This window comes from Apodemus sylvaticus, chromosome 1 (genome assembly GCF_947179515.1).
Source record: "Apodemus sylvaticus chromosome 1, mApoSyl1.1, whole genome shotgun sequence".
NCBI classification, from domain to species: domain Eukaryota; kingdom Metazoa; phylum Chordata; class Mammalia; order Rodentia; family Muridae; genus Apodemus; species Apodemus sylvaticus.
This window is the reverse complement of record NC_067472.1, coordinates 87,761,441-87,788,601: the sequence shown is the minus strand read 5'-3', so window position 1 is coordinate 87,788,601 and position 27,161 is coordinate 87,761,441. Positions and strand designations below refer to the sequence as shown.

Sequence of the window (27,161 nt, the reverse complement as noted above, 5' to 3'; positions counted from 1 at the left end):
ACAACCCTATTGAGGCTCTAGAATGTGTGTGTGTACCCTCTGAAACGTTCCCGGAATTCCAAATATCACACAATTGCAGAAACGATCTGCAGCTGTCAAAACCACATTTCTGCTAGAGCTCTAGGCATTTCAGTCAGCTGCTGTCAAACAGCCCCATATTCCCAAACCTGAGATTAAAATGAAAAAAAAATATTCATATATATACATACACATACATATATACATACACACACACACACACACACACACACACACACATATAGGTTTTCTGAGACAGGGTTTCTCTGTGTAGTAGCACTGGCTGTCCTGGAACTCACTCTGTAGACCAGGCTGGCCTCAAACTCAGAAATCCACCTACCTCTGCCTCCCACGTGCTGAGATTAAGGCATGAGCCATCACTGCCCTGCTTAATATTTTTTGTTTGGTTGGTTTTTTTTTTTTTTTTTTTTTGGTTTTTTGGATTTGGTCTTTCAGGTCACATGCCTGTTTGTTGTTGTTTTTGTTTTTTTTGAGACAGGGTTTCTCTGTGTAGCCCTGGCTGTCCTGGAACTCACTCTGTAGACCAGGCTGGCCTCGAACTCAGAAATCCATCTGCCTCTGCCTCCCAGAGTGCTGGGATTACAGGCATGCTCCACCACTGCCTGGCTTAATATTTCTTTTTTAAAGAAAGTAAAACTCCAGGATTCTTGCTACAGACTGTTCCTACTATTTTGTAATGATAAAGCAATTTAATTTAGCCTTTTCTGGGAATGCATGTCCTTATTAACCAGACTGAGTAGGGTACTGGAGGGAAGAACCCGTACGTAGTTCATTCACTTTAGAAGTAAGCTGTATATGTTTAGAAATACAGGTGGAGAAGAAAAAGACTGAAAACCAAAATGCCTGCTCAATGACAACCAATTTAAGCCTGGGGTTATGTACAAAAATCAGAATGCCTGCTTTAAAACATAGTAGATGAAAAGAATACATTTTGATGCAGTTACAAAGAAATTACAAAATGTAAACTGAGAAGTTATTTTTGTTTGTATACTGTCACATCTTTCCACAAAGCTATTTTCTGAGACAGGAAATTATGCCAGTGGGATTCATTACCTTAGCCATGGCTTTCAAGAGATGCTTCACATCTCCAAGCTGCCGGTTGTGACCGGTGAGCACAGTCTTTACGCTGTCTACTAGGCTCTGGATGGTCTCACAGACAGTCTCTATTTGCTGCTCCTTCTCTGTCTGAACAGCCCTTTGGGTGGACATATCCTGGGTCAACTGTTTATGTGCTGATAGAAGCCACTCAGAACTGCCAATAGGATGTTCAAGAGTCGAGTCCTAAGTAGATAAGAATTAATTCACTTGAAATAAGTCCTATCATAACCATCAGCAAGAGATTCAAACTCTCAGTTGTTGGCTCTTGATTTGATGATACATCGAAGACAATGCTTAACAATTAATTTCAAGTCTATATGAAGAATTCTAAATTTTCAGCATATCATATAGGGTATAAATGCTTTAAATATATAATGCTTGAAAACCTGTAATACAGTTGGAATGACAAATATCTATAACCAAGTCTCTACACTTACCCTAAATTACACTTTGAAATGAAGACAAAAGTTCCTAAAACAGCCTAAATCAATCTTTTCCACAGCACTCAAACACTGAGCCCACTTAACATGGTACTTTCAGGCTTAGCTCACCTTTTCAGCAGCCATCCCAACAAGCCTGGTCTATTCTCCTGGCACTGCACATATACACATCTTAACCTGCTTCAGAACTTTTACATAAGCCACAGTATCTTCTTCATTCAACATATTACTGAAGAGTTCCATGGATGCCAAAAGCAAGATTTAATCATCGCTGCATCCCTATAACAACTTGTTACATATATTCAGTCTCCAATAACCATAACCTTAATTTAGGTTACTGGCCTTAAAATTTCAGACACTATCAGTTAGTTTCTCCCACAGGACTCACCACTCTCTGTAATAAACGAAGCTCTAACTCGGAAACTGAACTGTTGAACTGTGACGCAAATGAACACATCTGCTGACACCGTTTTATTAGTTCAAATAAGGCAGCATCCAGGCTTAAGGCTTCGGCAGTTCTTGTTCGTAGACTTTCAAAGTGAATGATATTGCTGCAGAGAAAAGTGACCTGTGAAGAGAGAAGCCACATTGGGGTGGAAAAGGTGATGATGTGATAAGCAGCACTAATGACACATTTCTATAATCTGAATTAGAGATGGTCCTGAGAACTTACTTACAAAAACTGTGAGTAGTACATATTTTTTTCATTTTTTTTATTCGATATATTTTTTATTTACAGAGTAGTACATATTTTAATTTTTGTATTTACAAGATCTGAGACAGCTAAAAGTACCTGAAGACAAAGTTCAAATGGTGTAATAATCTTGAACCAGAAGCCTGAAAGGAGTATGCAGTACCTGGTTTGCTCTCTGGCTCTCTTTGAGAACAAGATTTCTTCTTTCAGCTATTGTTGCTTCAAAATCTTGCAGAACTGGTGCCAGGGCAGGATTGGCACCACCTGCCCACTTCAGCCGCTGCTCAATGCTTGCTTCGAGGGCTGCTAGTTTCTCCTGTAAGAGCCGAAGGAACCCTGAGCCTTTACCACACTCTCTACTCCCTATGTGTTAAACATTTTATGGTCAGATTCAGAAGTAGTAATGGTGCGCATGCTTAATTTGGAAAACATATCTAATACCTTTGTTTCAGAGTTCGTCTTGATTTTGATTACTTAAGGGCCAAAGATGTCTGAGTAAGAAAAAAATTAACTTTTGATTTACTTAAAATCTGTAACATGTTTGTGTTCTTTGGGGCTTGCTTTTTTTTTTTTTTTTTTGCAGTTTTCATGATTTTTTAAGCAGTTTTTTTAAAATATAAAATATCTTTTTAAAATATTTATTTTACTTATTTTATGTATTTGAGTACACTGTCACTCTTCTCAGACACACCAGAAGAGGCCATCAGATCACATTACAGATAGATGGTTGTGAGCCACCATGTGGTTGTTGGGAATTTAACTCAGAACCTCTGGAAGAGGAGTCAGTGCTCTTAACCACTGAGCCATCTATCTCTCCAGCCCCTTAAAGTAGTTTTTTAAAAATTAAAGACTCAGCATGGTGATGGCACATGTGTAATCTCAGCACTGGGAATGCTGATGGCCAGGTCCAGGCTAGTCTGGGCTACAAGGTAAGAACCTGCCATCTCTATGCCAAAAAAAGAGAAAAATTAAATTAATAATAAATAAAAATTGAAAAATAAAAACATTGTTGGAGATATATGTTGCTGAGAGAGAGAACTCGTGCCTAGGAAACATGAGATTCTATGTTGAATCCTCACCACAAAGTTTAAAATTAAAGGAAAGGAAGGCAGAAAACATGGTTGAGGACATACATGCTCAGGTGGCAGACTGCTAGCCAACTTGAAAGAACTAAGATCACAAGTTTCACTTTAAAATTTTAAAATACTGTATGAGCACTGAATTTCATATTATTAAATTCGATAATCAGAAAAGAATGTCACCAAATTATCTGAGTTATACACACAAATATAGAGTGTTAAGACCAATTTCTTTATTAAAAAAGTTAACTAAGCCTGGCGGTGGTGGCGCATGCCTTTAATCCCAGCACTCTGGGAGGCAGAGGCAGGTAGATTTCTCAGTTTGAGGTCAGCCTGGTCTACAGAGTGAGTTCCAGGACAGCAAGGGCTACACAGAGAAACTCTGTCTCGAAAAAAACCAAAATATATAAATAAATAGAGCCGGGTAGTGGTGGCACACGTCTGTAATCCCAGCACTCTGGGAGGCAGAGGCAGGCGGATTTCTGAGTTCAAAGCCAACCTGGTCTACAGAGTGAGCTCCAGGACAGCCAGGGTTATACAGAGAAACCCTGTCTCAAAAAAAAACCAAATCCAAACAAAACAAACAAAAAAAAGACAGACAGACAGACAGACAGACAGACAGACAGACAGATAAAAATAAAAAAATTAACTAAAAAATTAGCTTTCAACAGAGAGCTGGATGCATATAGTGAATAATCATTTAGAAACATGTTCTGCTCCACTGGACATATTAAATCCTTTTCTACAGAACAGAAAAAGTGTCAAGTTTCACACTAAGGCAGGTAAAATAGTCACTACAGTAGTCCTTGGCCTTGGAAAAGAACACAACAAAACACATGCCTGTTTTCTTAAGAGAGAGAGGCCTAGAGTTGCAAGGGAGGGGAGGTAGACTCTGGGAGGAAATGAGGGATAGAAAACTGTGATCAGAATATACTCAATGAAAAGGATTTAATTTTCAATAAAAAACAAATAAAACTGAAAGTGAAAAGGGATTTTGTTATATTCACTTGGCTTAGGAGCTGAAGATGGGCACAGATATGCTGAGTTCTACTTCTATAACAGAAGGTGCTAGTAGGAAGACAGTCAGACATACCTGAACAGTCCCTATTGAAGTCTCAATCTGACTGAGAGCATGCAGTTTCTTTTTCATGCTGGTCAGGATTGCAGAGCGAGGTGGGGTGACTGACATGGCTTGTGGTCTGTTGATAAGGAGGTCTTCATGCTGCCACTATTCAAAGAAAAAAGGGACTATAGACCCAGTAGAACAAAACTTCAGATAAATAAGGAAAGTCACATGAGGTGAGACTGGGAAAAGACAGAAAATTGAGTTGCAATAAAGGAACAATTAATTGGGGAGAATAAAAGAACTTCACACATCACTAATACGTAACATTCAAATAGGAATTCTTAAGACATCTGCTAAATACATTTGGTGCACCTGCTCCCCAAAACAACTGACCTTTACAGGTCTGGTGGAAAAAAAACTTGTAATCCCAGTATTTGTGAGATGGAGAAAAGAGGATTAAGTTCCCAGTCAGTTTGAGCTTCATTTCAAAACAATAAACCCTTATCTTGGTGGTGGTGGTGATGATGGTGGTGGTGGTGTGTGTGTGTGTGTGTCAATCTCTCGATAAGAAGATGCAGTGAATTTAGTTTGGGGTCTGGTGGGCATGTCTAGCAAGGAGACACTGTAAGAAATAATAATAGCACAGAACTTTCCAAAAACTATTAAAACATTTTTTCTTTTAATGTTCTGAGGGTCATTGGTCATCTGAGAGTCATACAACTTCTTTAGCAGCTAGGGGTATAGTTTAGTGATGTACCTGACATAACATGTAGAAATCATAATGGTGATTTCTAGCACCAGTTAAATAATCCAATAGTTTTATATTAAAGTGTGCCCATATTTAAACGAGTTTTCCTCAATATTGTCACTTTTAAATTTATGATTTGTTTCTCATTATTATTACTATTATTTAGAGAAGGTTTTAGACAAGGTCTCACATAGCCCAGGCTGATCTCAAACCTGCCATATAGCTGAGGATCACCTTGAATTTCTGATCCTCCAGCCTAAACAAGTGTACAACCCAGTTCAGTTTATGCAGGGTTGGGTGTCCTGGATCCATATAAGTAAGCTACATCCCAAGTCCCAACACTGGTAATTTCTAAGGGAATAAATTCCAAAATGTGTAGCATTTCAAAGAATAAAACATTTTCAGAAGTCATAACGCATTACCCCAATCCATAGCTAATGTGCAAGAAGCAGGACTATTAATACACAACTAATGTGATTCAGGTTGAATATACTTCTCTTCCTAACTTATGAAGAAAATAGCTAGTAATTATAAAACTGCCAATAGTTCCTCTGAAACATACTCTCTTCTGATCACTGACAAAAGTAAAACAAAATAACCACTGTCTATGTCAAAACAGATTCAAGAAAACAGATTCTTTTAACAATGTCAAAGTCTACATTTATAAAAGAATAAATAGGGCGCTGGAGAGATGGCTCAGCAGTTAAGAGCACTGACTGCTCTTCTGGGGGTCCTGGGTTCAAATCCCAGCAAGCACATGGTGGCTCACAGCAATCTGTAATGAGATCTCTTCTGGTATATCTGAAGACAGCCACAGTGTGTGTACATACATACATACATACATACATGAGAGCCATCCCTGAACTACAACACTCTGTTAGAACATTCTTACCATCTTCACAGATCGTTGCCTAACACAAGTCATGAATGCAAATCTATCTTATCCCAAAGCCTGTGCTTACATGACAAAACAGGCTTATTCTATACACACTTTTCAAAATAAAAGATTTACTTAGACCCAAAGCTATGCACTGTATTTTTAGAGCATCAGTGAAACCTATTCAGAGATAAATTTAATTATAATCTCAACAGTATAGGATGCAGACCTACCTACATCATGAATATAACCATTATAAACTACATTCACAAACAATACTTACTATTCACTAATACATAAATATATAAATGCTTATCATGCAGTCCTGCTGTAAAGAACATCAAAGGACATTAAATATGAAACCAACTCCAGTCCAGTCCAATAAAATAAAGTAAAATAAAATAAAATAAAGTAATTGCAAAGAAAACACAAAACCCTTGAAAGTGTTCATTTTGGTTTGGCACAACTAAGGCACTTTACATATTTTCTTTATATTGTCATATATGAACTGTGTGAGAAAAACCAAACTACACAGCAAATTGCTTACCTGGAACATGGCAATGTGCAGTTGCACCCGCTGCAGGCTTGTCTTGCAGGAAGAAATGCTGGTTTCCAGCCTGCGCACAAGGTCATGCTTCTTCCAGGCTGTATCATAGGAGCTGGCTAATACGGTAGCTCTGTTCATTACCAACTGTGAGAATTTCCCTACCTGGATGTTGTGCTCCACAGCTTTCTTACACAAATCATCTACAGAAACTTTGCTTTCAGCACCAAAGTCCTTTGCTTCTACCTGAGCAATGATGTCTACACCCAGGGCACTGATAAAGCTACACAATGTGAGTCCAAGGGCTTGGTTTGGGAGTCCTATCAAGAGCTGTCTTACAAAGTCAGCTGTAAAGGCCTTGATAGGCTTGGCCATTTGGTCTTCACTAAAGCAAGAATTTCTAAAAAGGGTTTTCACATTGACAATCTGAACAGGTCCATTCACAGTATTCTGATCTTCAAGTGAACTTGATCCTAGAAGGATGGATGGACGGAAGGAAGGAAGGAAGGAAGGAAGGAAGGAAGGAAGGAAGGAAGGAAGGAAGAAAGAAAAATGAAAATCATCTTAAAACGAGTCCTGAACAAATAAGATCACATAAGATATTGCTTACCCATCACTACAGTGAAAACACTGACTGTGTAATGCAAAAAAGAAAGGCTGCTAACTGTGTATGAGAAATGGACTTCACACTAGGGCTACACAGATAACTGTAATATTAACCACCTATAACCATCTAACCAATAGATGAGCCAATTAACTAGATTATCCTCAAATTAAATACAAACTGCTAATTTAAAAAAAAAAAAGATATTGCTTATCTAAAATACAGAGAAGTCACAAGTGCACAATTAAATTAAGCCAGCTCCAACTGATCCCTTCTAGAGTACTATGAAGGCAAGCTAAGCCAGAGTGCTAAGATTACCTGACAATGTTTTAGAAAAGGTACCACAGAGCCTGAAGAATTCCTTAATTGTCTGTAGTCTTTTTAAAAAGAAAATCTCTTCTAGCACCTGTCGGTGATTGTCGTCATCAAAAAAATTGACCTGGGTACTTCTGGCTTCCCGAATAATGTCGATCTTCCTCCAAGCAACAGGAATTTCCATCTTGTTTAACTATGCAAATGGAAAAAAGGAATGCTCACTTTCCTCTTGTTTACATTAAAAGACTATTGCACTTATACCTTTCATAAAACAAAGTTAATGTTTACCTTCTCAACTAATAAGCCAAAAGCAGTTTCAACTTGGGCAAACATGCCATCAAATGCTACCAAAAGCATCTGGCCAGCAGACATTTTTGGTGTTTCATCAACTGAACCATTTCTTGGTTGGATTAATTCACCATACTGAGCATGTAGCATTCTAGAGAAAAAGAAACTGGTGTTAAAACCCTCACCTGAAGGAGTTAGTTTGGGGAATACAAAAGTCTGTAAGTCTTAGACACTTTTATGCAAAGTCTATGGAAACATGCTACCATTATGCTCACTTCTATGAGAGAATGGTATTAGTGCCAATTCTATTATGAAATCAATGATTCCAGCTCAGTTTTAGTTATATGTAATACCTACATATGTGATTTCAATTTTATACAAATGTGAAGGACATTCTAGAAATTACTATATAATATATAAGAACATAAAGAATAACCTAATTCCAGCTGGGCAGTGGTGGCACATGCCTGTAGTCCCAACGCTCTGGGAGGCAGAGGCAGGCAGATTTCTGAGTTCGAGGCCAGCCTGGTCTACAAGTTCCAGGACAGCCAGGGCTATACAGAGAAACCCGGGGGGGGGGGGGGGGGGGGGGAGAAGACCCTAATTCCAAAATGTAGATCTATAAAATTGTCAGATGCAGTGGTCCTATAGCAATGTAACTGGAACCAACTTTAGACAGTAATGGAAGTACCTGCCATTTGGAGTATACAGTTTTGAATTATGTACATTTTAAAACTTAAAATTATTGTGTGATTTAGAGCATGTCAGATGACAACTTTCATCAATAGCAAGGCATTAAGTCATATGCCTCTGACTCCAGCAACGAAAAACTAAGACAGGGAATCATGTTTATAGCCAATCAGAGAGCTCTAGGCTCAATGAGAGACTCTTATAATTTTAAAAAAGGCAGAGCAAAAGAGAAAGACACTGAACATCAACTTCTGTTATACATACATGAGCACATGTACCTGCACCCACACCTACACATCAAGGGGAGGTCTGAAATTCAGTAAAACATACACAGCTTTAACCTAACCTTTAACTGGTCCTTGAAATGATGATACCTCTATTACATAAATATTTTAAGCCACTTTTAGCTGACACATGTCTATATCATTAGTTACAATCTTATACAACTACAGCTAAAAAAGAAAACACAGAGGATTTCTAAATACAGCACTGATTTCAGGAAGGTATTATTGCTACCTTTTTGTTGAAAGAACAACAAAAGATTATATGCATATTCTGTTTCCTGAATTATTTAAGAAAAAAATCTACTTCAAAATAACCAAGGATCTGGGCAACAGTGGTGGCACACGCCTTTAATCCCAACACATGGGAGGCAGAAGCAGGCAGGTTTGAGTTCAAGGCCAGTGTGCTCTACAGAGTGAGTTCTAGGTCAGCCAGGGGTACACAGAAAAACCCTGTCTCCAAAAACCAAAAACATAAAACAACAACAACAACAAAAAAAAAAAACACCACAAACAAACCACTAAGGGAAGGCTGTTAAAAATGACACAATGGATAAAGCAGTTACTATCAGAGTATGCAAGCCTGATGACTCGAGTTCAATATACAACCCTAATAAAGGTGGGGACATAGGACTCCACAAAGCAGTTCTCTGGCCTCTCTGCGTGAGCACTGGCATGTGCACCCTCCCCAGCACACATAACAAAATTAACAAGAAACAGAGCAAAAACCAGAATGGACAGGTGCAGATGACTTCACATGTCCTCTCCCTTCCCTCCTCTCTCCTTGCTATCTTCCATGTGAGGAAATCAGGTGGGCAGTATTTCTGTCTCCTCAGTTATATTCTCTGCAGTAAACTTAAATACCAGAATGACAAAGAAAGTGATCCTGAGTCTCTAAGGGCTCAGCACAGCTACAATTTATGTCTACAGAGCTATGCAATCACAAAAGTTTCTGAAGTCAAACTGCTTTTTGGAATTAAAGAAGAACACAAATGTTTAATCTCCCAAACTAAATTAAAATTGTTTGCCTGAAGTGGAATATACATTTAATCAGCCAAGGTAACTACCTCAGATAATTTCATGGCTTAAAAAAATACACCGAGATCTGACAAGAGGTCTCAGTGGGTAAAGGTACTTGTCACAGAAGCCTTACAACCTGAGTTGGATTCCAAGAACCCACATAAAGATGGAAGCACAGAACAGGCTACAAAGCTGTCCTCTGACTTCCACATATGCAGTGGCAAGTGACTTCCCCCTCCCCATCAAGTGTGCCCACACCCTCACCCCTCATAAAAACTAATCCCTCCCATATACACACACTGAACTTTATGTACATACAGGTAGCCATGGCAACAAAAGGATAGATGTATGTACAGCAAAGAGCTGCATAAACTACTAAAGGGCATAGACACTCAAAGAGGTATGTATGTTACTAGTGAAATACAAGCACATTCCATGACTTTCCCACTGCCCATTTCATGACACTGCTATTGTGAAGAAGGCAAGCACTAAGGTCAGACTAGAGATGAGCTTGCACAGGACTACAGACAATCTCTAGTAAAACTGTAATCATGAAGTAACGGACTTGTGTTGTTTTTTTTCCAATCATAAACATTCACCAGTAATCAGATTTGCCCCAAAAATTAAAAATAAATTTAATTAGGTTAGAGCTAAGAAACTCATTACCTGGTTATCTCCCAATTCCTACCACCTCTCTTTCTGTGAGGGAGCATGGCTCAAACTAGTTGTGTTCTTGCCTTAGTCTCCAAAGCCCTGGTATTCCAGGCATATGTCACTACTGCTGACTTGCCATCTTTTTTGTTGTTGTTGCTGAAACAGAGCATAGCTGGTTAACACATTTACCTGGCAACATCAATATAATGAGCATGAGTTTCTTCTTCAAGTCCCATGGCTGTGTTTCGTAAGTAGGCTTGAAGCGACTCAACGAGAGTCTGCAAAGGAACTCCATCAGTAGTCTGCTCGATGAGACTGTCTAGTTCATGGAGCATACTTTCTAAGGTGCATTCCCCCTTCATTAAACATCTAAGTGCTTCTGGGAATATGATTTGCCGGAAATTTGAATTTAATTCCTACAAAAGAGGAATATATATTTTAATGTTTTTGCTAAGTGTTATACATTTCATAATGCAGTCCCAGAACTGAAATCCAAGTCATACAGAGCATGGTGGCACAAGCCTGTAATCATAGCTCTGAGGAAGCAGAGCCTGAGGGATTGCTTCAAGTTTGAGGGTTGCCTTAAATTTGATAGTAGCCTGTACCACATAGCAAATTCCACACTAGCCAAGGCTACAAAAACATATTCTGTGTCCAAAAAGCCCCAAATTTAAAAACAAAACTAGGCTGGGTATGATGGTACACCTTTAACCAGAGGCAGAGGCAGGAATTAGAGGCCAGCATGGACCACATTATGGTAAGATCCCTAGGACAGCCAGGGCTATACAGAGAAGAAGCCCTGTCATGAAAAAACAAGAGAGAGAGGAGGAGAGGGGAAGAGGGGAAGGGGGAGGGAGACCCAACCTACACAAAGCCACACTCTGATCCTTAGAATTTTATTTTTATTACTTTATGTGTATGAGTATTTTGTTTCATGTATGTGTATACACTACATGTAGTGGAGAGCTTGGACTATACAGCTCTGGCTATACTGCTTTAGCTCCCTGAAGTTTGTACACATGCCCGCACACACCAGTTATTTTAAAATGTCTTGGCTACCTCAAAGACTAGGCACTCCTAAACCTTCCCCTTCTAACTTGAGGCCCAATGGGCCAGTGGCCACTTATCCAAATTCTTACATAGCTCATTGCCTTCACCTCCTGTCCCACTGGTTCATGGCAATCTTTCTTCCTCCTCAATGTACCCTAGTCCAAGCCACTCTGAGGGTCCTGGCCCATCTCTCTTTGCCCAGCCGTTAACCACTGGCATCTTTACTGCTCTATCAAAAACCAATTAGGGACAAGGAAGACTTTAGACTCAAAGATTCCCAATTGAATCAAAAATTAAAACCAATCTCTAACAGGAAGAAGTTATATGGAGAGTCATCAGCCCAATTCCCTGGGTTTGGGTGTCTGGTTATGGTTATTTTGCAAATTATAGATAGGTTGTCATTTTAAGGGCTAATTTAAAAATGGTCATAATTTTGAACAGAGAGGAAACAGATGGGACAGATTACTAATATTCTTGAACAAAACACTGTGTAGCCATAATCTTACATTGGTATAAATCTGTCTATTGATATAAACTTTGAAATTAATATTGTTATTCTTCCATTGTGCCCTATGCAACTCATTCATGAATACAAAGTTTTGGCCCAGTCCTACTAACAGTTGCTATTACAAACTGTTTACGAGGATTAAGTAACACAAGTTAAGGGTCAGATGGTAAACTCATAGTTTAGATTCTAATTTAATTATAATAAAATGCTTTCAATTTACTCAAATAGAAATGGCTAAGAATAGCTAAGGTTTAACAATTCAAATATACTTTACATAGCCTTCAAAAACCTCAGAAATCCACAAAATATGACATTTAATGTGCTTTCATTATTAAAGGTCATTTGACAAGACATGTCTGCTCCTGATAGCTTCTCATTCTCCTTCAAAGAATTGAGCATCTTCACCTCCAGGCAAGGTTGCTTATCATGGCAAAGTAGCCATGAGGCAAAATTTGCTCTACCCATCTACAGACAAAAAAAATAACTGTTCATGAAAGCACATAATGCCAGGCAGTGCTCGCACACGCCTTTAATCCCAGCACTTGGGAGGCAGAAGCAGGCAGATTCCTGAGTTTGAGGTCAGCTTGGTCTACAGAGTGAGTTCCAGGACCGCTAGGGATACACAGAGAAACCCTGTCTTGAAAGACGGACGGACGGACAGGAATAGTGGTAGTTATGTAACTGACAAATATGAAAGACTGGATATTAACAGTATATCATAACTCTTATGATTTACATAATTGTTATGGTTATATTCAATTTATGTTTGAGAGTTTCATGTTTTGTTTTTTTTCTAATTTAGACAGTAATTAATTAGAAACAATTAGAGATTAGTTCTAATGCTTTGATTCAATCAGAAATTTGTGTAGTTCAAACACTGAAGGTCCTTGTCCCCAACTGGTCAATCAATAAAGATGCCAGGGGCTACTAGGACTCAGCAGGTAGGAAAAAGATAACAAAACCATGGGATGCAGATGAATGTAGGAACTACAGGAGATAAGGCCAATAAGCCATGTAAAAATTTGGGTAAGAATCCCCAATTTGGTCTAGGGTAGCAGAAGAAGGTTTACAAGTGCCCAGCCTTGGAAGTAGTCAAGACATTTTTAAATTAACACTTTGTGTGTCTGTGTGTGTCTATGTGTCTATCTATCTGTCTTTCATTCACAGATCCAAGATAGCTCCTGAGTAGGTGCACATGTACAATCCATAGAGAGCCAAAGTGGTGTAGCCCAAACTCACCACTACACTATACATAGTGATTGATACCTGAGGAGGTGATGAGCCTCTCCATTTGAGTGCTGAGAATTGAACCAGGTCCTTTGAAACAAGTGCTCATATCAAATAAGCCAACTCTCTAGCCCCTGATCCTTATTTTAAATGACTGCTTAAGCAACAGTCAAATTAATTACCTCATACCAATCTCTGCTTTATGAACACGCATGTAGCCATAGCAGCATTTTAAATAACTGCTTAAATAACATTCAACAGTCAAACTGCTCTTTGAAGAACCTAAGCAAGACTGTTTAATATCTAACCTTGACCTAGAAAGCATGAGGCCAAAAGGAGAGGACCCCCCTCCCCCCCCCCCACACTGTCTGATAATCTGTTTTGCTGCTGGGTTGTTTGCTGTTGTGTTTTTTTGTTTGTTTGTTTGTTTGTTTGTTTGCTGTTGTTTTAAGACTGGGTCTCACAGCTGAAGATGACCTTGAACCTTCTGATCTTCCAGCCTCTACTACCCAAATACCAGGATTACAGGCATGTGACACTATTCTTGATTATATGTCTCTCAGGATAAAACTTAAGGCTTCACGCATGCTAAGCAAGCAGTCTACCAACTGAACTATATTCCCAACCAAACTTAGAAGTGTTCACCTGCAGAGATGTATATACTCCATTGGCTAAATGAACAGCCTCAGATGCTTCCACTGGGTTGGGAATATCTAAGTCCTGTGGTACCAGATGGCACTGCTTCAGTAACTGCACCAAGCAGGTGACATTTCCACTCATACTACACAGTTCCTCTAGAAACCAGGCTCCATCTCTGGATGTCAGATCAACCAGCTGCTCTCCAGCACTTGAAGCTGCACCTTCCATCATAAGGTTACGCCTATGTGGACAATGAAAACAAATTTGATTGAGTGCACATAGACTAGAGAAGGCTTCAAATCTCAAAAGAAAGTTGACTAACACTGGCCAAGTATAATAGTGCTCTAAATCTGGGATTAAAATAAACAAATGAAGATAATAAGATGATCTAGTATGAAGCACACTAGCTCACCTCGTAAGGGTACAGAGGGCAGAAATAATGACACTTGCTAAACTCAGAGATCCTTCTTCTCCATTCTCATGAAGAAAAACTTTAATGCAGCGCTCAATTTCCTTCAACTGATCTTCACAAACTGGCACAGTGACAGCTTCTTGTTTCAAGCGTTCCACTTGTCTAATAAGTCTGCTGTTTATATCTGCTGCGTACCGCTGAAGGGTCATTTCGGTGGCGGTAATGAACTGACACACTGTTGGAGGTGGCTGAGGAGCATACTGCATTTCATAGCTATAGAAATAAAGCAGGGGCTTGCTTATATTAATATACCCTACATATAAATTACATTCACACTGTACAATGAGAAAATTACATTCTATTCTTAAAAAAGTCTCTTCAGAAAAGTTTCAAGAACACAAGCTACTTCATAAAATGGCTTGAGTGATACAATGACTTAAGAACGTCCTTAATCCTACCATGTGAAATTTTCATCTACTAGTTGAGAGAAACTGTCTTGCAAGAGAAACCCTAAATGAGCTCACTTCAATATCCTCTTTCTCCCTCTGCTGCACTGCAGGAATGGAGTCCACAGTGGTGCAAATTCCATATACATAAACCAATGGCTCACACCCAAGCCCTGAGCAGTTTGAGTCAGTCTGCCTATAGGACAAGGCTAGCTTCAAACTTGCAATAAGCATCCTCTTACACACCATGATACTGGATAACACAATTTTATAATCTCTGCTCCTTGGAAAGGTAACAAATGACAAACTTTCTCATAAGCATTAAAAACCAAACAAACAAAAAAAACAAACAAACAACAAAGGAACTTCATTGAAATTTTATCTATTAACCATTTTCAGAAAACAAAAACATGGTTGCATTTGTTTTTTCAACTTGACACAAACCTCAACATATTTGGGAAGAAGAATGAGAAAATGCCCCCACCAGATTGCCTGCCTTTAAACAGGTCTGGAGGGGATTTTCTTGATAAATGATTAATATGTGAGAGCACAGTCCATGGGCAGGTTGATGAGTTGTATGAAAAAGCAGGCTGAGCAAGCAAGGGAGGAAGACCATTTATTGCATAGTTTCTGCATCAGTTCCTGCCTCTAGGTTTCCTGCCTTGAGTTCCTCCCCTCACTTTCCTTCATGTTAGACTATACATGGTAAGATAAAAATAAACCACTTCCTCCTTAAGTTAGTTTGGTTACGGTCTTTATCACAGCAACAGAAAGAAGCTCTAAGACAGCAACTTACAACACAACCCTGCTTCACTCAGTGTTAAATGAAGAGAATGAGATGCCTTCAAACTTACTTCCTATAGAGTTCTTGGCAGCGCTCTACTGTGGTGTTACAGATGAGCTCTTCCATCCAGGCCTTCCACTGTTCAATTCGATGTTTCTGGAATATGGCTTTTGGATACTGCAGAGCAACAGTTGCATAGTGATGCAGCTGTTCCAGACAGCCGCGGAGCACAGAGCGCCTCTGCTGCAGTAGAGCTCCGACTTCCCCCTCGAGCTGCTCACACTGGCTGATGAGATGTGCTTGGCCAGCATTCTGTAGGAAGGCTGTTGCTGGTACATAGCTTGGGGGACCTAAAGACAGTAACAATGAAGTCATTTCAGGTCAGTAATCATTGAAAGAAGACTCAATTAAGACTCAAAAATTAAGACTCCCATCCTCCCAAACATAGTGACAGAATCCTCAAGCTCAAATACCAAGGTCCATTTGTGTGCTTATCTCTTGAAGCAAACTTGCAAGCTGTGTTGCTTCTAAGTTATTGAATGCAGCCTGATAATGTGTTATCCACTGTTCAAACTCATTCAGCTTCACTTGGATTGCTTCCTGGACAGCTCTTTGCTGGGTCTGTAGTTGAGTATGCTCAGAATACCTAATCAGAAAATCAAAGTCAAAGGTCAGTCACAGCTCTTTCTTCTATCTAGTAAAGGCTTGATATTGTAAATATTTAGACTAGTTAGCTCCTTTTGAATCTCAAGGACACTGTTCAAATGTCTCCTTGTCCTGGTTTGTTCCAACTCTGCAATTTCCTTAACTACTCCCACATTTTAAATGAACACTAACACAAGCTGAGTCTGAGATTTCTTGAAGGAAAATTGCTGGATCATTTTAGAGTAAAAGTCTCTAGCAATGATAGGCACACATATTCAACAACTCATTACCCGCTGTATTCCATATGCTTTTAAAAGATCTATTTATTTATTACTTTCATGTCTCTGTATGACTATATGAAGTTTATGTGCAGGAGCCATGGGAACGGAAGAGAGGACTAGAGCACCTGAAACTGTATTTATAGATGGGAGACACCATGTGGGTGTTGGAAACTGAACCCAGGGTCCTTGGCAAGATCAGTCAGTGCTGTTAACTGCTAAGCCATCTCTCTGGTTCCTGTATGCTTTATTTTTAAACTCAAGAAAGCAATTTGTGCCACTGCACAAATAAATGAGTAAGAGACTTATTTCTCACTCACACACACACACACACACACACACACACACAGAGAGAGAGAGAGAGAGAGAGAGAGAGAGAGAGAGAGAGAGAGAGAGAGAGAGAACACCAAACCCTAGGTTTTCTAAATCTAAGTGTTCTAATCACTCACTATATATACAGTTATGTCCAATAATTTATCACAGAATTAAGTAAAATAAAAAAAAAAAGTAAACAGCTAAATATCTGCAGTTTGAAATCATGGCCATTAACAGAACTCATACCAAGTTGCTGAAAATTCTAATTCAAACTGACAGTGTTTACACAAATACAAAATTTCTCTATAACTTCAAATGCAGAGAAGCATAAATCAACTATTATTTTCAACCTGTGTTGCAGAGTGCGAGATGGATGGTCCACTCCTTCAGCTCCTTCTAGAAATTCTATTTCTTCCAGCAGTTTGCCCTGCAGTTTTTCAACATCTGTCAGCTGCTCCTGCAGGCTTAGGTATTCATCTAAGCTGCTGTCCAGCTTGGGAAGCACAATTAGCATCTCATCCCGGTTCTTAAACCAGTTCACCTAGAAGAGAGTTGTGATCAGGAACAGTAAATACGGGTACATATGGGTGTACTGCTTTACCTAAATTCCCAACTAAGAAATTAGTTGTTGTACTACCTTTGATAATTAATACATTCACATTGCCATTAAGTGAACCGATTCACAGGCCACAGAAAATAAACCTGAGCTCTTCAACTACTGAAAGAGGGGGGGAGGGGGAGACTCTTCAATTATTAGACACTTATGTTCACTGGAATAATTCCAAGAAATGTGAATTTGTCAGTGTGGGAGGATAATCTAACAGAGATGACAAGGATTCCTCACACCCAGATATGCCTAATATGCCTAATATTAAATACCTAATATACTCAACCCTTAAGTACATCTGATCTGTTAAAAAGCTAACAGTGAGTGACATAACATCTTTGGGCTTTACCTTTATCTCAGCAACTCTGGAAGAAAAGAGGCTGCGGGTAATCTCACGTTCCATCTCTCGCTTACTCTGCTTGCTCTCCGCCTGCTGGCCACCTCCACCATAGACAGCACCTGCAAACCCAGCCTCACCACCAGCTGTCCAATCCACCAGTGGGTCATACACAAAAGCCTCCAAGAGTGTCAGCAGAGTCTCTCGGCCTCGCCGCATGATGTGGAGAACCTATTTTTTATAAGTGTTTTCAGTAAAGTCCACACAAGTTTCCATATGAAAATGTTTTATGGCTTCCTCCCATGGATTTTGCTCATTAAACAGTTACACTACAGGACAAAAGAGGAAAGGCGTACCTGCTCACAGGAAAGCCTAAAAACACCTTCTACTCCAGTTACACCCAGTGCTGTTTCAATGTTTTGTGTCATTCGAAAAGGCACTTTCTCAGGAACTCTAAGGCTTTTACCTTGAAAAGACAAAGCATTTAATTTTTGCCCTTAAAACCAAAATAACCTGACCCTCAAATAAATGTAGAAGCCCATTTCATCTTACCTTTTTCAAAGCAAACATTGTAATCTATGTGAACTACTTCTCCAGTTGTCATATCTATGAGGACGTTATCCAGATGTCTGTCTCCAAGGCCAATTATGTAGCCAACCATAGACATGACAGCAGTGGATCTTGCATAGGACTAAGGAGAAAGAAGTAAGTAAACCTCATGGGCCAATCTTCCTTCAAAAGGTGCTATATGATCTGAGGTCAATACAACTCCATAACCCTACTTCCCTTGTTCTAAAATAAACCAATAATCGCAAAGCACTCCTTAAGACTGCTGCACATGGCTACCCAGGATAACCATGTAATATAAGGAGCATTTAACACTGAGATCTAAGGGATATCATGAATGCTTGGGAGAGGGGTTGTTGCTAAAGACTTAGTTCAATTTTTAATTATATGTCTATGTGTGTGGAGTCCAGAGAAGGCCATTAAAAAAGGCATTGAAAATCTTCCAGAGCCAGACTAACAGGCAAATAAATGTAAACCCCCAGATATGGGTGATGGAACCAACTTGGGTTCTCTGAAAGAGCAGTACACACTCTTAGACTCACCAGCCCCAGGAATAATGAGTAGTTTATTGTTTTGTTTTCCCGTAGACAGGTTAGCCTGGAACTAAGTAGACCAGGCTGGTCTTTAACAGATATCTGCCTGCCTCTGCCTCGTGAGTGTTGGGATTTATGCCCAGCCCAAAAAGCTAGGTTTTAAAATAAAGAACTTCAGCTCTTTTCATATTTACTTTTTACTTCTATCCATCATCCCCACCACCCCGCCCTTACAATCAGTGGCACTTTTATAACTCTCAAGTACCATTCAAGTACAGGAGTCAACTACAAAGTCTGGAAAGAGAGAAAGACTAGAAAGACTGACAAAGAAAATCTGATCAAAGTCAGGGTAACACTGGTGACATCTAACCCCACATGCTGCATACCTGTGTGACTCTCCACCACTCATCAGGAGTAGTACAAGATGACCAGAGTTCTTTGGCCAGGAGGTTTGGGGGTGTGGCCTCCATTAACTCCTCCAACACTGCCTTCATCACATGGAGGGGCCAATCCCTCCTTGACACATCCAGGCTAAGGCCAACTGTTTTCAAAGCAGGACCAATTTTACTATAGTAAAGTTCACTAGGACGTGGCACAATGCTGGGATTTTGAGGAGTTTGATAGGAATCTTGAGCCTTAAAAAATTTTTTAAAAGATTAGTTTTACTTAAGGAAAGACCAAAACTATAAAGTATTTTAAAAAACTGATTTTTCATAGCTTTCTTCACCTTACTGGCTATATTTTATATGTAAAAACAAAAGAAAATCAAAAGTCAATTCTTCTGGACTATTTATCTTGTCTTTATTTTGATTGATTTTGTTTAAAAATTGGACTCTTAAGGTCCAACTTACAGTCCAATCTGTATTTTTTTATAACACAATTCACTTTTAAAGGTATAATCCACTAGTGTATATTTTCATTCTTCGTTTATGTTTTGTTTTGTTCTGTTTTTGAGACAGGGTTTCTCTGTGTATCCCTGGCTGTCCTGGAAGTCACTCTGTAGACCAGGCTGGCCTAGAACTCAGAAATCCACCTGCCTCTGCCTCCCAAGTGCTGGGAGTAGGAGTGGAAGGCGTGAGCCACCACCGCCCAGCCTTCATTTATGATTTACTCAGCATGAAATAAACACAGCTATTAAGAAACATGTTCCACAAAGTCAGGACAGTTCTTCAAGCTCTTTAACTTATTCTTTAATAGCTGGACTACAGACTTGTGCTTGCTTCTGAAACTGGGCTGAAGGTACAGTACAGAAAGGCTTAGGGGGAGGGGATGAAATTAGATTCTCAAGCACCACACAAATATATAAAAATGGAGAAGAAAAGTATGATTTTTTTCAAGTTTCACTAGCTTTAAGTTTTCACAAGTTTCAAAGGTTTTCACAAGTTTAACTGCCTGCATAATGTACTTGGCTAGACCTGGTCTAGAACTGGACTCAGTTCTCCTTCTTCACATATAAATATCATGGGTAGTTGACTAAATTAATTTCAAATAAAAATTCTTAGCCTGAAATCAAATTTTAAAATTCACGGGTAGGTACAAAAAAAAGGGATACTGTACTGATAAGTAATTCACTGTTCTTATTTAAATATTGAATATTAAATCTAGGTTTCAAAGCATTTTATTATTTACAAATTTAATTCAAAAGCTCTTAAGAGCATTTAAGATGTGAAATATCAAACTGCAGAGCAATTAGGAACTACATATGTTTTAAAACTACTTTTGCAGGAAAGTTTTCCTCACTACCACTTACTAAGGGTATCAACTCTGCCTACTCTAACACTTGAGACACATGTCCATATATTTAACTTTACACAGACACTAAGAATGCCCTAATACATACTTGTTCATACATAGTCCAGTAAGAACACAGGTAAACTTGAATTTTACCAAACCTTTTGTGCTTGTAAGGCAGCTTCCCGTTGTTGCCATCGTTTGTAAAGACCAAACAATGGTGTGGCTCCATCCACCCACTGGATCAGTCCTGATCTCGTTCCCAGTGGTGTTACAGAATAGTGCCGTGCATGGAAACGGGGTGTTTCCTGCCTATTAATTGTAGCGAACATAGTATTCACAATAGATAAAAACTGCATGATTCTCTCATCCAGATGCAAATCTTCTAGCCCTATAAATACAAAATCAAAATTAGCAGGGTGAGTGACAAATGCATCTAGGAGTACACTACTTCTTACATTTTCAGTTAACACTGAACACAGTAGGGCAGACTTAAGAACAATATCAAATTGAATTTAATGGTATCAGAACTAGTTATTAACACTGAGTTGTACTCAATTGGTCTGCTTATATAAGATCATAAGCAAGGTGCAGAGGGAGGAATATTGGGACATGCAACCAACCAATCATTCAAAACACATAGGACACAAGAAACACAGAATTTCATCTACAGCCGTCTTATCCTAATGTTCATGCACACTCAAATACCATTAACAGTCACACACTTGTCTTAAAAATACAACTATCTCTACCTTTGAAAAGATAAGGATAGCTCTTCCCGTCTGATCCAAGAAAGAGGAGTTTCTTGGGCTTGGTTTTGGTTGGTAAGATGGTGATAGTTCCACCCACACTGTGAATTGTCACAGTATCTCTGGCTGAGACTTCTCCAGGAAGTGCAATTTCAGTGTTAGTCATGGCAGCCAACCAAGGACTGATCTCCTCAAGTCGTAAGATGTAGCTTGCTCGTTTCTGTGCTCTTTGTTGCAAACTCAGCATTATCTATGTTCACAAGGTAAAAAAAAAAGACGTCTGCATTCTGGTATAGCATGTTTTCTTCTCACTGAATTTGACATAAAGGTAAACCCAAACACCCCCATATATATATATACCTGCTGTTCTAGTCTCTATGTCTGACTTGATGCTAGGGATGAGGACCACCCTCGAAATAGGGATTATTGTACTAATATGTTTTATATGATTAGTTTGTTAAGACACTGCCAAATAAAGAGAATCAAGAGGAGCCATGGGAGAAATTCCCACAGAAGGTCTCTATGAAACCCTGGGCTATGCCTCAGCAAACCAATGAGTTTGGCCATAGTACAACAGCAGATACAGCCTTGGGACAACATCTGCAAAGTTACTGATACAAAGTTATAAGAAAAATTACAGCTCTATCATGAATTTATAAGAGGCTGTTCAAAACTAAACTAAACAGAACAACAGACAACACTGTACCAGACAATATAACAGAAGTAACAGTTTAAAATTGACCACTTGAAATATGAAAAGAAAATAGAACCACTGTTAATAACCACAGGGAGCAATGAATTTATCATACAAAGATCTATCCACGGGAAACAAAGAATCAAGCAAAGTTTTATCCCTGTTTATAGCTAATGTATATCTGGATTAACAAACTAAACTTTCAAAGCAATCTTCAGAAAATTGTTTATAAAATTAAACAAACTGGAAAATCTCCCCTCAATCAAGGGATAGTAACAAACTAGCATATTCACATAAAGAGACTATGTTTAGTAAAACATGGAGCAAGGATGGAAAAATCAAGAAAATTTCAGGAACAGAAGAGTGCTCACTGACATACAACACCCCTTAGGTTTGACAGCCAATGCTATCAACATGCAACTACAACTTTTTTTTAAAAAGATTTATTTCTATTTTACATGTATTGGTGTTTTGCCTGCCTGTATGTCTCTGTAAGGATGTCAGGCCCCCTGGAACTGGAATAATAGACAGTTGTGAGCTGTCATGTGGGGGATAGGAATTAAGCCCAGGTTCTTTGGGAGAGTATGAGCCATCTTCTCCAGCCTAAACTTTTCTTAAAACTTTTCTCAATGATTTATTTCATACACATCTCCTCCAGGTTTCTAACTAATAAAAACAAGTAAGAAACTGTCTTTAACCACAAAAACCTGGTCCTACCTAATAAGCTGACTGGGCATAAGAAACACTATAGTTAGCTGGATGTGGGAAGAAGAGGTAGGTGGCTCTCTCTACAATTGAAGCTAGCCTGGTCTACAGAGGAAGTTCCAGGACAGCTAGGGCTATACAGAGAAACTTTGTAAAATCAAACATCATAGTTTGTATTAGTTTTCTGGTCTGGTTGGTATTTTAGGTTAGTTTTTCTTTTCTTCTTTCTTTTTCCTTCCCAGACAGGGTTCTCTGTATCATCCCTAGATATTCTAGAACTCACTTTGTAGACTAGGTTGGCCTTGAACTCAAAGATCTGTCTAACTCTTCTTGCCTAGGTGCTGGGATTAAAAGTAAGCACAACTACCATGCCCAATGGGCAGTTAGCAGTAAATGGAAAATTAGCAGTTTTCATCTACTAAAGCTGTATGCACTTTTATTCCTACGTCTGTTTAGATTTATGTATTCTTGTTTCCATGATAGTAAAGCCCAACAAAGAAACCAGCTAAAATTCTAAGTATCAGAGAAAGGAGAAAAACAAGGAAAAGTATAATACAAAGATGCTCTGACTGGTGGTATCATTGCTATGAAAAAAAAAGACCACAGAGAAAACGAATTAAGGAGAACAAGACAAAGATTCTCAAATATCTGATTCTTCAAATCATTCCAATCAGTAAATTACATTACTATGTTGATGACAAAAGAGGTCAATATTAATCCATTTTATTACTCAGGACGCTTCAGACTTCAGAGATCATCAGATTTTAAAATATCAGCATTAGTCTTACCACAGCCACTGAGTATTGCTACAAAAGTTTTAGATTTTTGGAGCATTTCAAATTTGGGATGCAGAACCTGAAAAATGAAACACCTACTTGTCCCCTTAAAAACTATAGGCAAAAACTTCCTTCCTATGAGATAAGCAGCAGCCTTACAGGATATGCCTAGTATATGAAGGCATAGTGTTTGCCATCTTCCCTGCCTTCCATGCCCCAGACTCTCAAAATAATTAAAATATTTTTCTCCACTTAATTGACCAATACATAGAAACAAGATAACTTCAGTGGGTTTATAAAACTTTCATCTTGTGTTCCAAAGTCAGTATGCTGTTTTAAATTTGTCTCATGTCTTTCCACATTAACATCACTTTTACAACTCCTCTGTACCTCTTTAAAAGGAATCCAACTGCTTCCAGGCTTGGCAGGGTTTGATGGTGTCTTTAGTTTTTCAAGGGCATTGTCAATGGCATCACCATAGTTATCCTGAAACCACTTTTCATGAGGTGTCTCTGCAGGGGCAGCAGTGATGCTCCGCACATGCTCCAAAGCAAACACAATGGGCTTCATCAGTGCTGTGTGCTTCTCTCGCATGATGGCAATTTTCTCTTCTCTGACCAAAGACATTTTCATTCAAAAATTTATTATAAGTTTTAAGATAAACATGAGATAACTTAAATGTATCAATTGTTGAGTAAACAGTATCAAAAAACATATGTAAAATATGGACAAATTAACTTACTACCTGATGCTGTTTTAAAAAAAAAAAAATCAGTAAGAGACAGCTTTGCCTTTCAATTTTGTTGGTGAAAATTATCTGAGCCTTAATCTTAATCATAAGTAAAAAAAAATGCAAAATGGACCAGATATACAGATGCAGAAAAATTAAAACTATCAAACTCCTTATGAAAAGCCTAAGAGAAAAGGATCTTTACAATAGATTTAACTGTGATTCCTTGAATATGGTACCATACAGACCAAACTGACGACTGAAAATAGTAGCAAATGTTTGCAAATCATACATCTACAAGGTTTTACCCAGACATTTTTTATAATCCCACATCTCAACAGCAAACTTAATTCAACATTCTTTAAAGATACACACTCAATAGTTACAAAAAGAAGCTACAAGTTAGTACTCATTAGGAAAACACGAAAGAAAACTACAATGACAAAGAAGTTAGAATCCATGAGGACTGTGAACAGAGCTCCCAGCAAACTGCCAATTGATGGCTGAGAAATCACTCTGTAGGTAAGTCTACCACACAAGCATGAGGATTAGAATTAGAATATTCAGAAGTCATATGAAAGGCAGAAAAAGTGGAGAGAATGCCTGTAATCTCAACACGACAGAGAGATCATCCCTGGTAAAGAAAGGAGAATCCCCAGAAGCTCATGGACCAACTAGCCTCATGTACACAGCAGAAAGCAGGTGGGAGTGAGAGAATTTCTGCATTAAATAGGTGAAAGATGAGGCCCAACACCCAAGGTTGTCCTCTGACCCCTTTGGGAAGGCCATGGCGTGCATATATACACACCATGCATGTATATACAAACATGCAATTAAATGTTGGCGAAGATAGGGAAAAAACAGAATCTTCATGCATTGAAAATAGGAACAGAAAATGGCACAATCTTTGAGGAAAAGATTCCTTGGCTTAACAAGATAATCACATTAGTCAGTAAATTTATCAAGTAACATACAGAATAAGAATAATCCAAGGATTCAGTCAGTTACTAAACACCAATGTTCAGAGCAGCATTGGTCACACAGCTAAAAACAAACACAAGTCTCTAATAGATGAATCAAAGAGTAAAATCTGGTTTATGAGGGCTGACAAAATGGCTCAGCTGGTAAGGGTATTTGCTGATAACCAATAGATATTACGCTTATCCAAGACTTCCACAGTAAAAGGAAAACCCGACTGTACAAGCTTTCCTCTGTACAGATGCACACCATACACACATACATAAATGATAAAAATGTCCTAATCTAGAGAATCTATACAATGCAGTACTGTTCACTAATCATGGTAAGAAACAGGTGTATGCTATAGCAAGGTAAATCTTGAAAACCTAGGGCTAAGTGAAAAAGTTACAAGCTCCACCAATGAGACACCTAAAGCAGAATAGTTCATAAAACAAGAGCAAGAAACAAGAACTAGAGGTAATGAAGAGCAAAGTTTATTACTAAGTACAGAGCCTATCTGAGATTAGAAATTATTCTAGCAGAGGGTAGTCGGAATGAAGGCACAGTACTTTAAGCACTAAACTGTACAGTTAAAAAATGGTTAAGACTATGAATTTTGATGTGCTGATTAACACATTAACAAGAAAAAACTAGGGAGAGCACTGGGAAGATGGTTCAGTATTTAAGAGCACCAGCTGCTCTTACATAGGATCCAGATTCCGTTCCCAGCACCCACATGGCAGCTCACAACCATCCTTAACTCCAGTTCCAGGAGATCCAATGCTCTCTCCTGACTTCCATGGGTATCAGGTAAACACGTGGTCCTCATACATACCAGCAGGCAAACACTCACACATAAAACAAATAAATCTAAAAGACAAAAGCAGCATCCTCATCTTTGCAGCAAAGGAGTGAAGACATACTTGCGCAAGGTGTTGTTGTTCTGGACTCTCTTCACCTCATCCTCCAGCTGCTGAATTCGTCTCAGGACATACATATGCTGCTGTAACAAAACTCCCAGCCAGAGCTCATCCCAGAGTACAGTGACCCTACGTAGCTCTGCCACAAGCATCTGGACCTGCAGACACAACACATCCACATAGCTCACAAAGCAGCATCCAATTAATACAGAGGTAATGCTCATTTCTCAAAAATTCAGCAGCAACACTATCAATATAGATTAGTGAGACCAATTCCAATATTTGTAAAGCTTTGGTTCTCTTAAGAGTGATGGAGGGGGTTTGCAATGAGTATTACTTTATAACAAACAAATCAGTTTTCTTGTACCTGTAAAACCATCGTTGGGTTGGCAGAGGACAGTTTATCTACAATTTTGCTGTAGCAATCCTGCATCATGGCCTGGTCTTCATTTAAACCACTTTTAGGTTCATCTTTGTTGCTCTCCTGAGAAGCAGGAGGACTTCCTCCTTCACATTCAGAAACCAGCAGTTCTTCTCCTTGAATATTTCCAAGTAAAGTTGGGATTGCAGAGGAATACTTATTTCCTACAGTGGGATGCAACAGGAATACATGCACATACTAGGTATGGAATACAAGAAAACACTACTTCACAGTACTGTGTATGAAACTTAAGATTACGGTGTTCTGCACTTTTACAAGGTGTACTTTTCATGTATGTTTACAAATACTACAAACTACTGGAGGAAAGCTGGGAAAAGATGGTAAGTAAACAGAAAGCCTCCCTAGAGTGGGAAGAGCATTCTCTAATGTTTATCTTAAATAGCTCTATGCTTAGCTCCTAGGGTATGGTAAGGAGTAAATAACATGCAAAACACATAGACACATAGTAGCTACCTCATAAAGTCAGAGCCATTACTAATAAAAAACACTCACCCAAAAGACACTTAAAAATTACTGGTAAAATAATTTAAAGTACCAGTATTTTAGCTGGGCAAAGGAACACATGTCTTTAAGCCCAGCACTCTGTTTAGTGCAAACCCACTCTGTTCTACAAAGTGAATACCAGGTCACTGAGGATGACACAATGAGATTCTGTTCCAAGTAAATAAA

At 38.8% G+C, this 27,161-nt stretch overlaps 1 protein-coding gene across 4 annotated transcripts in view; it reads right to left on the bottom strand.

Moving 5' to 3' along the window:
• Smg1 (SMG1 nonsense mediated mRNA decay associated PI3K related kinase) overlaps positions 1-27,161 on the bottom strand; it is a 102,901-nt gene that overhangs the window by 9,011 nt on the left and 66,729 nt on the right. For all 4 annotated transcript variants that reach the window (XM_052200586.1, XM_052200557.1, XM_052200566.1 and 1 more), the window contains 22 exons: positions 26,418-26,635; positions 26,054-26,208; positions 23,831-24,053; positions 21,269-21,515; positions 20,678-20,907; positions 19,172-19,420; positions 18,238-18,376; positions 18,042-18,151; positions 17,698-17,916; positions 17,092-17,282; positions 15,977-16,149; positions 15,574-15,853; positions 14,274-14,546; positions 13,868-14,102; positions 10,627-10,853; positions 7,793-7,943; positions 7,508-7,697; positions 6,589-7,058; positions 4,444-4,578; positions 2,435-2,587; positions 1,966-2,145; positions 1,093-1,320 (listed from right to left, as the gene is read on the bottom strand). In XM_052200586.1, coding sequence (XP_052056546.1) covers positions 1,093-1,320; positions 1,966-2,145; positions 2,435-2,587; positions 4,444-4,578; positions 6,589-7,058; positions 7,508-7,697; positions 7,793-7,943; positions 10,627-10,853; positions 13,868-14,102; positions 14,274-14,546; positions 15,574-15,853; positions 15,977-16,149; positions 17,092-17,282; positions 17,698-17,916; positions 18,042-18,151; positions 18,238-18,376; positions 19,172-19,420; positions 20,678-20,907; positions 21,269-21,515; positions 23,831-24,053; positions 26,054-26,208; positions 26,418-26,635 — 4,676 coding nt within the window. The remainder of the gene's footprint in view (positions 1-1,092; positions 1,321-1,965; positions 2,146-2,434; positions 2,588-4,443; positions 4,579-6,588; positions 7,059-7,507; positions 7,698-7,792; positions 7,944-10,626; positions 10,854-13,867; positions 14,103-14,273; positions 14,547-15,573; positions 15,854-15,976; positions 16,150-17,091; positions 17,283-17,697; positions 17,917-18,041; positions 18,152-18,237; positions 18,377-19,171; positions 19,421-20,677; positions 20,908-21,268; positions 21,516-23,830; positions 24,054-26,053; positions 26,209-26,417; positions 26,636-27,161) is intronic.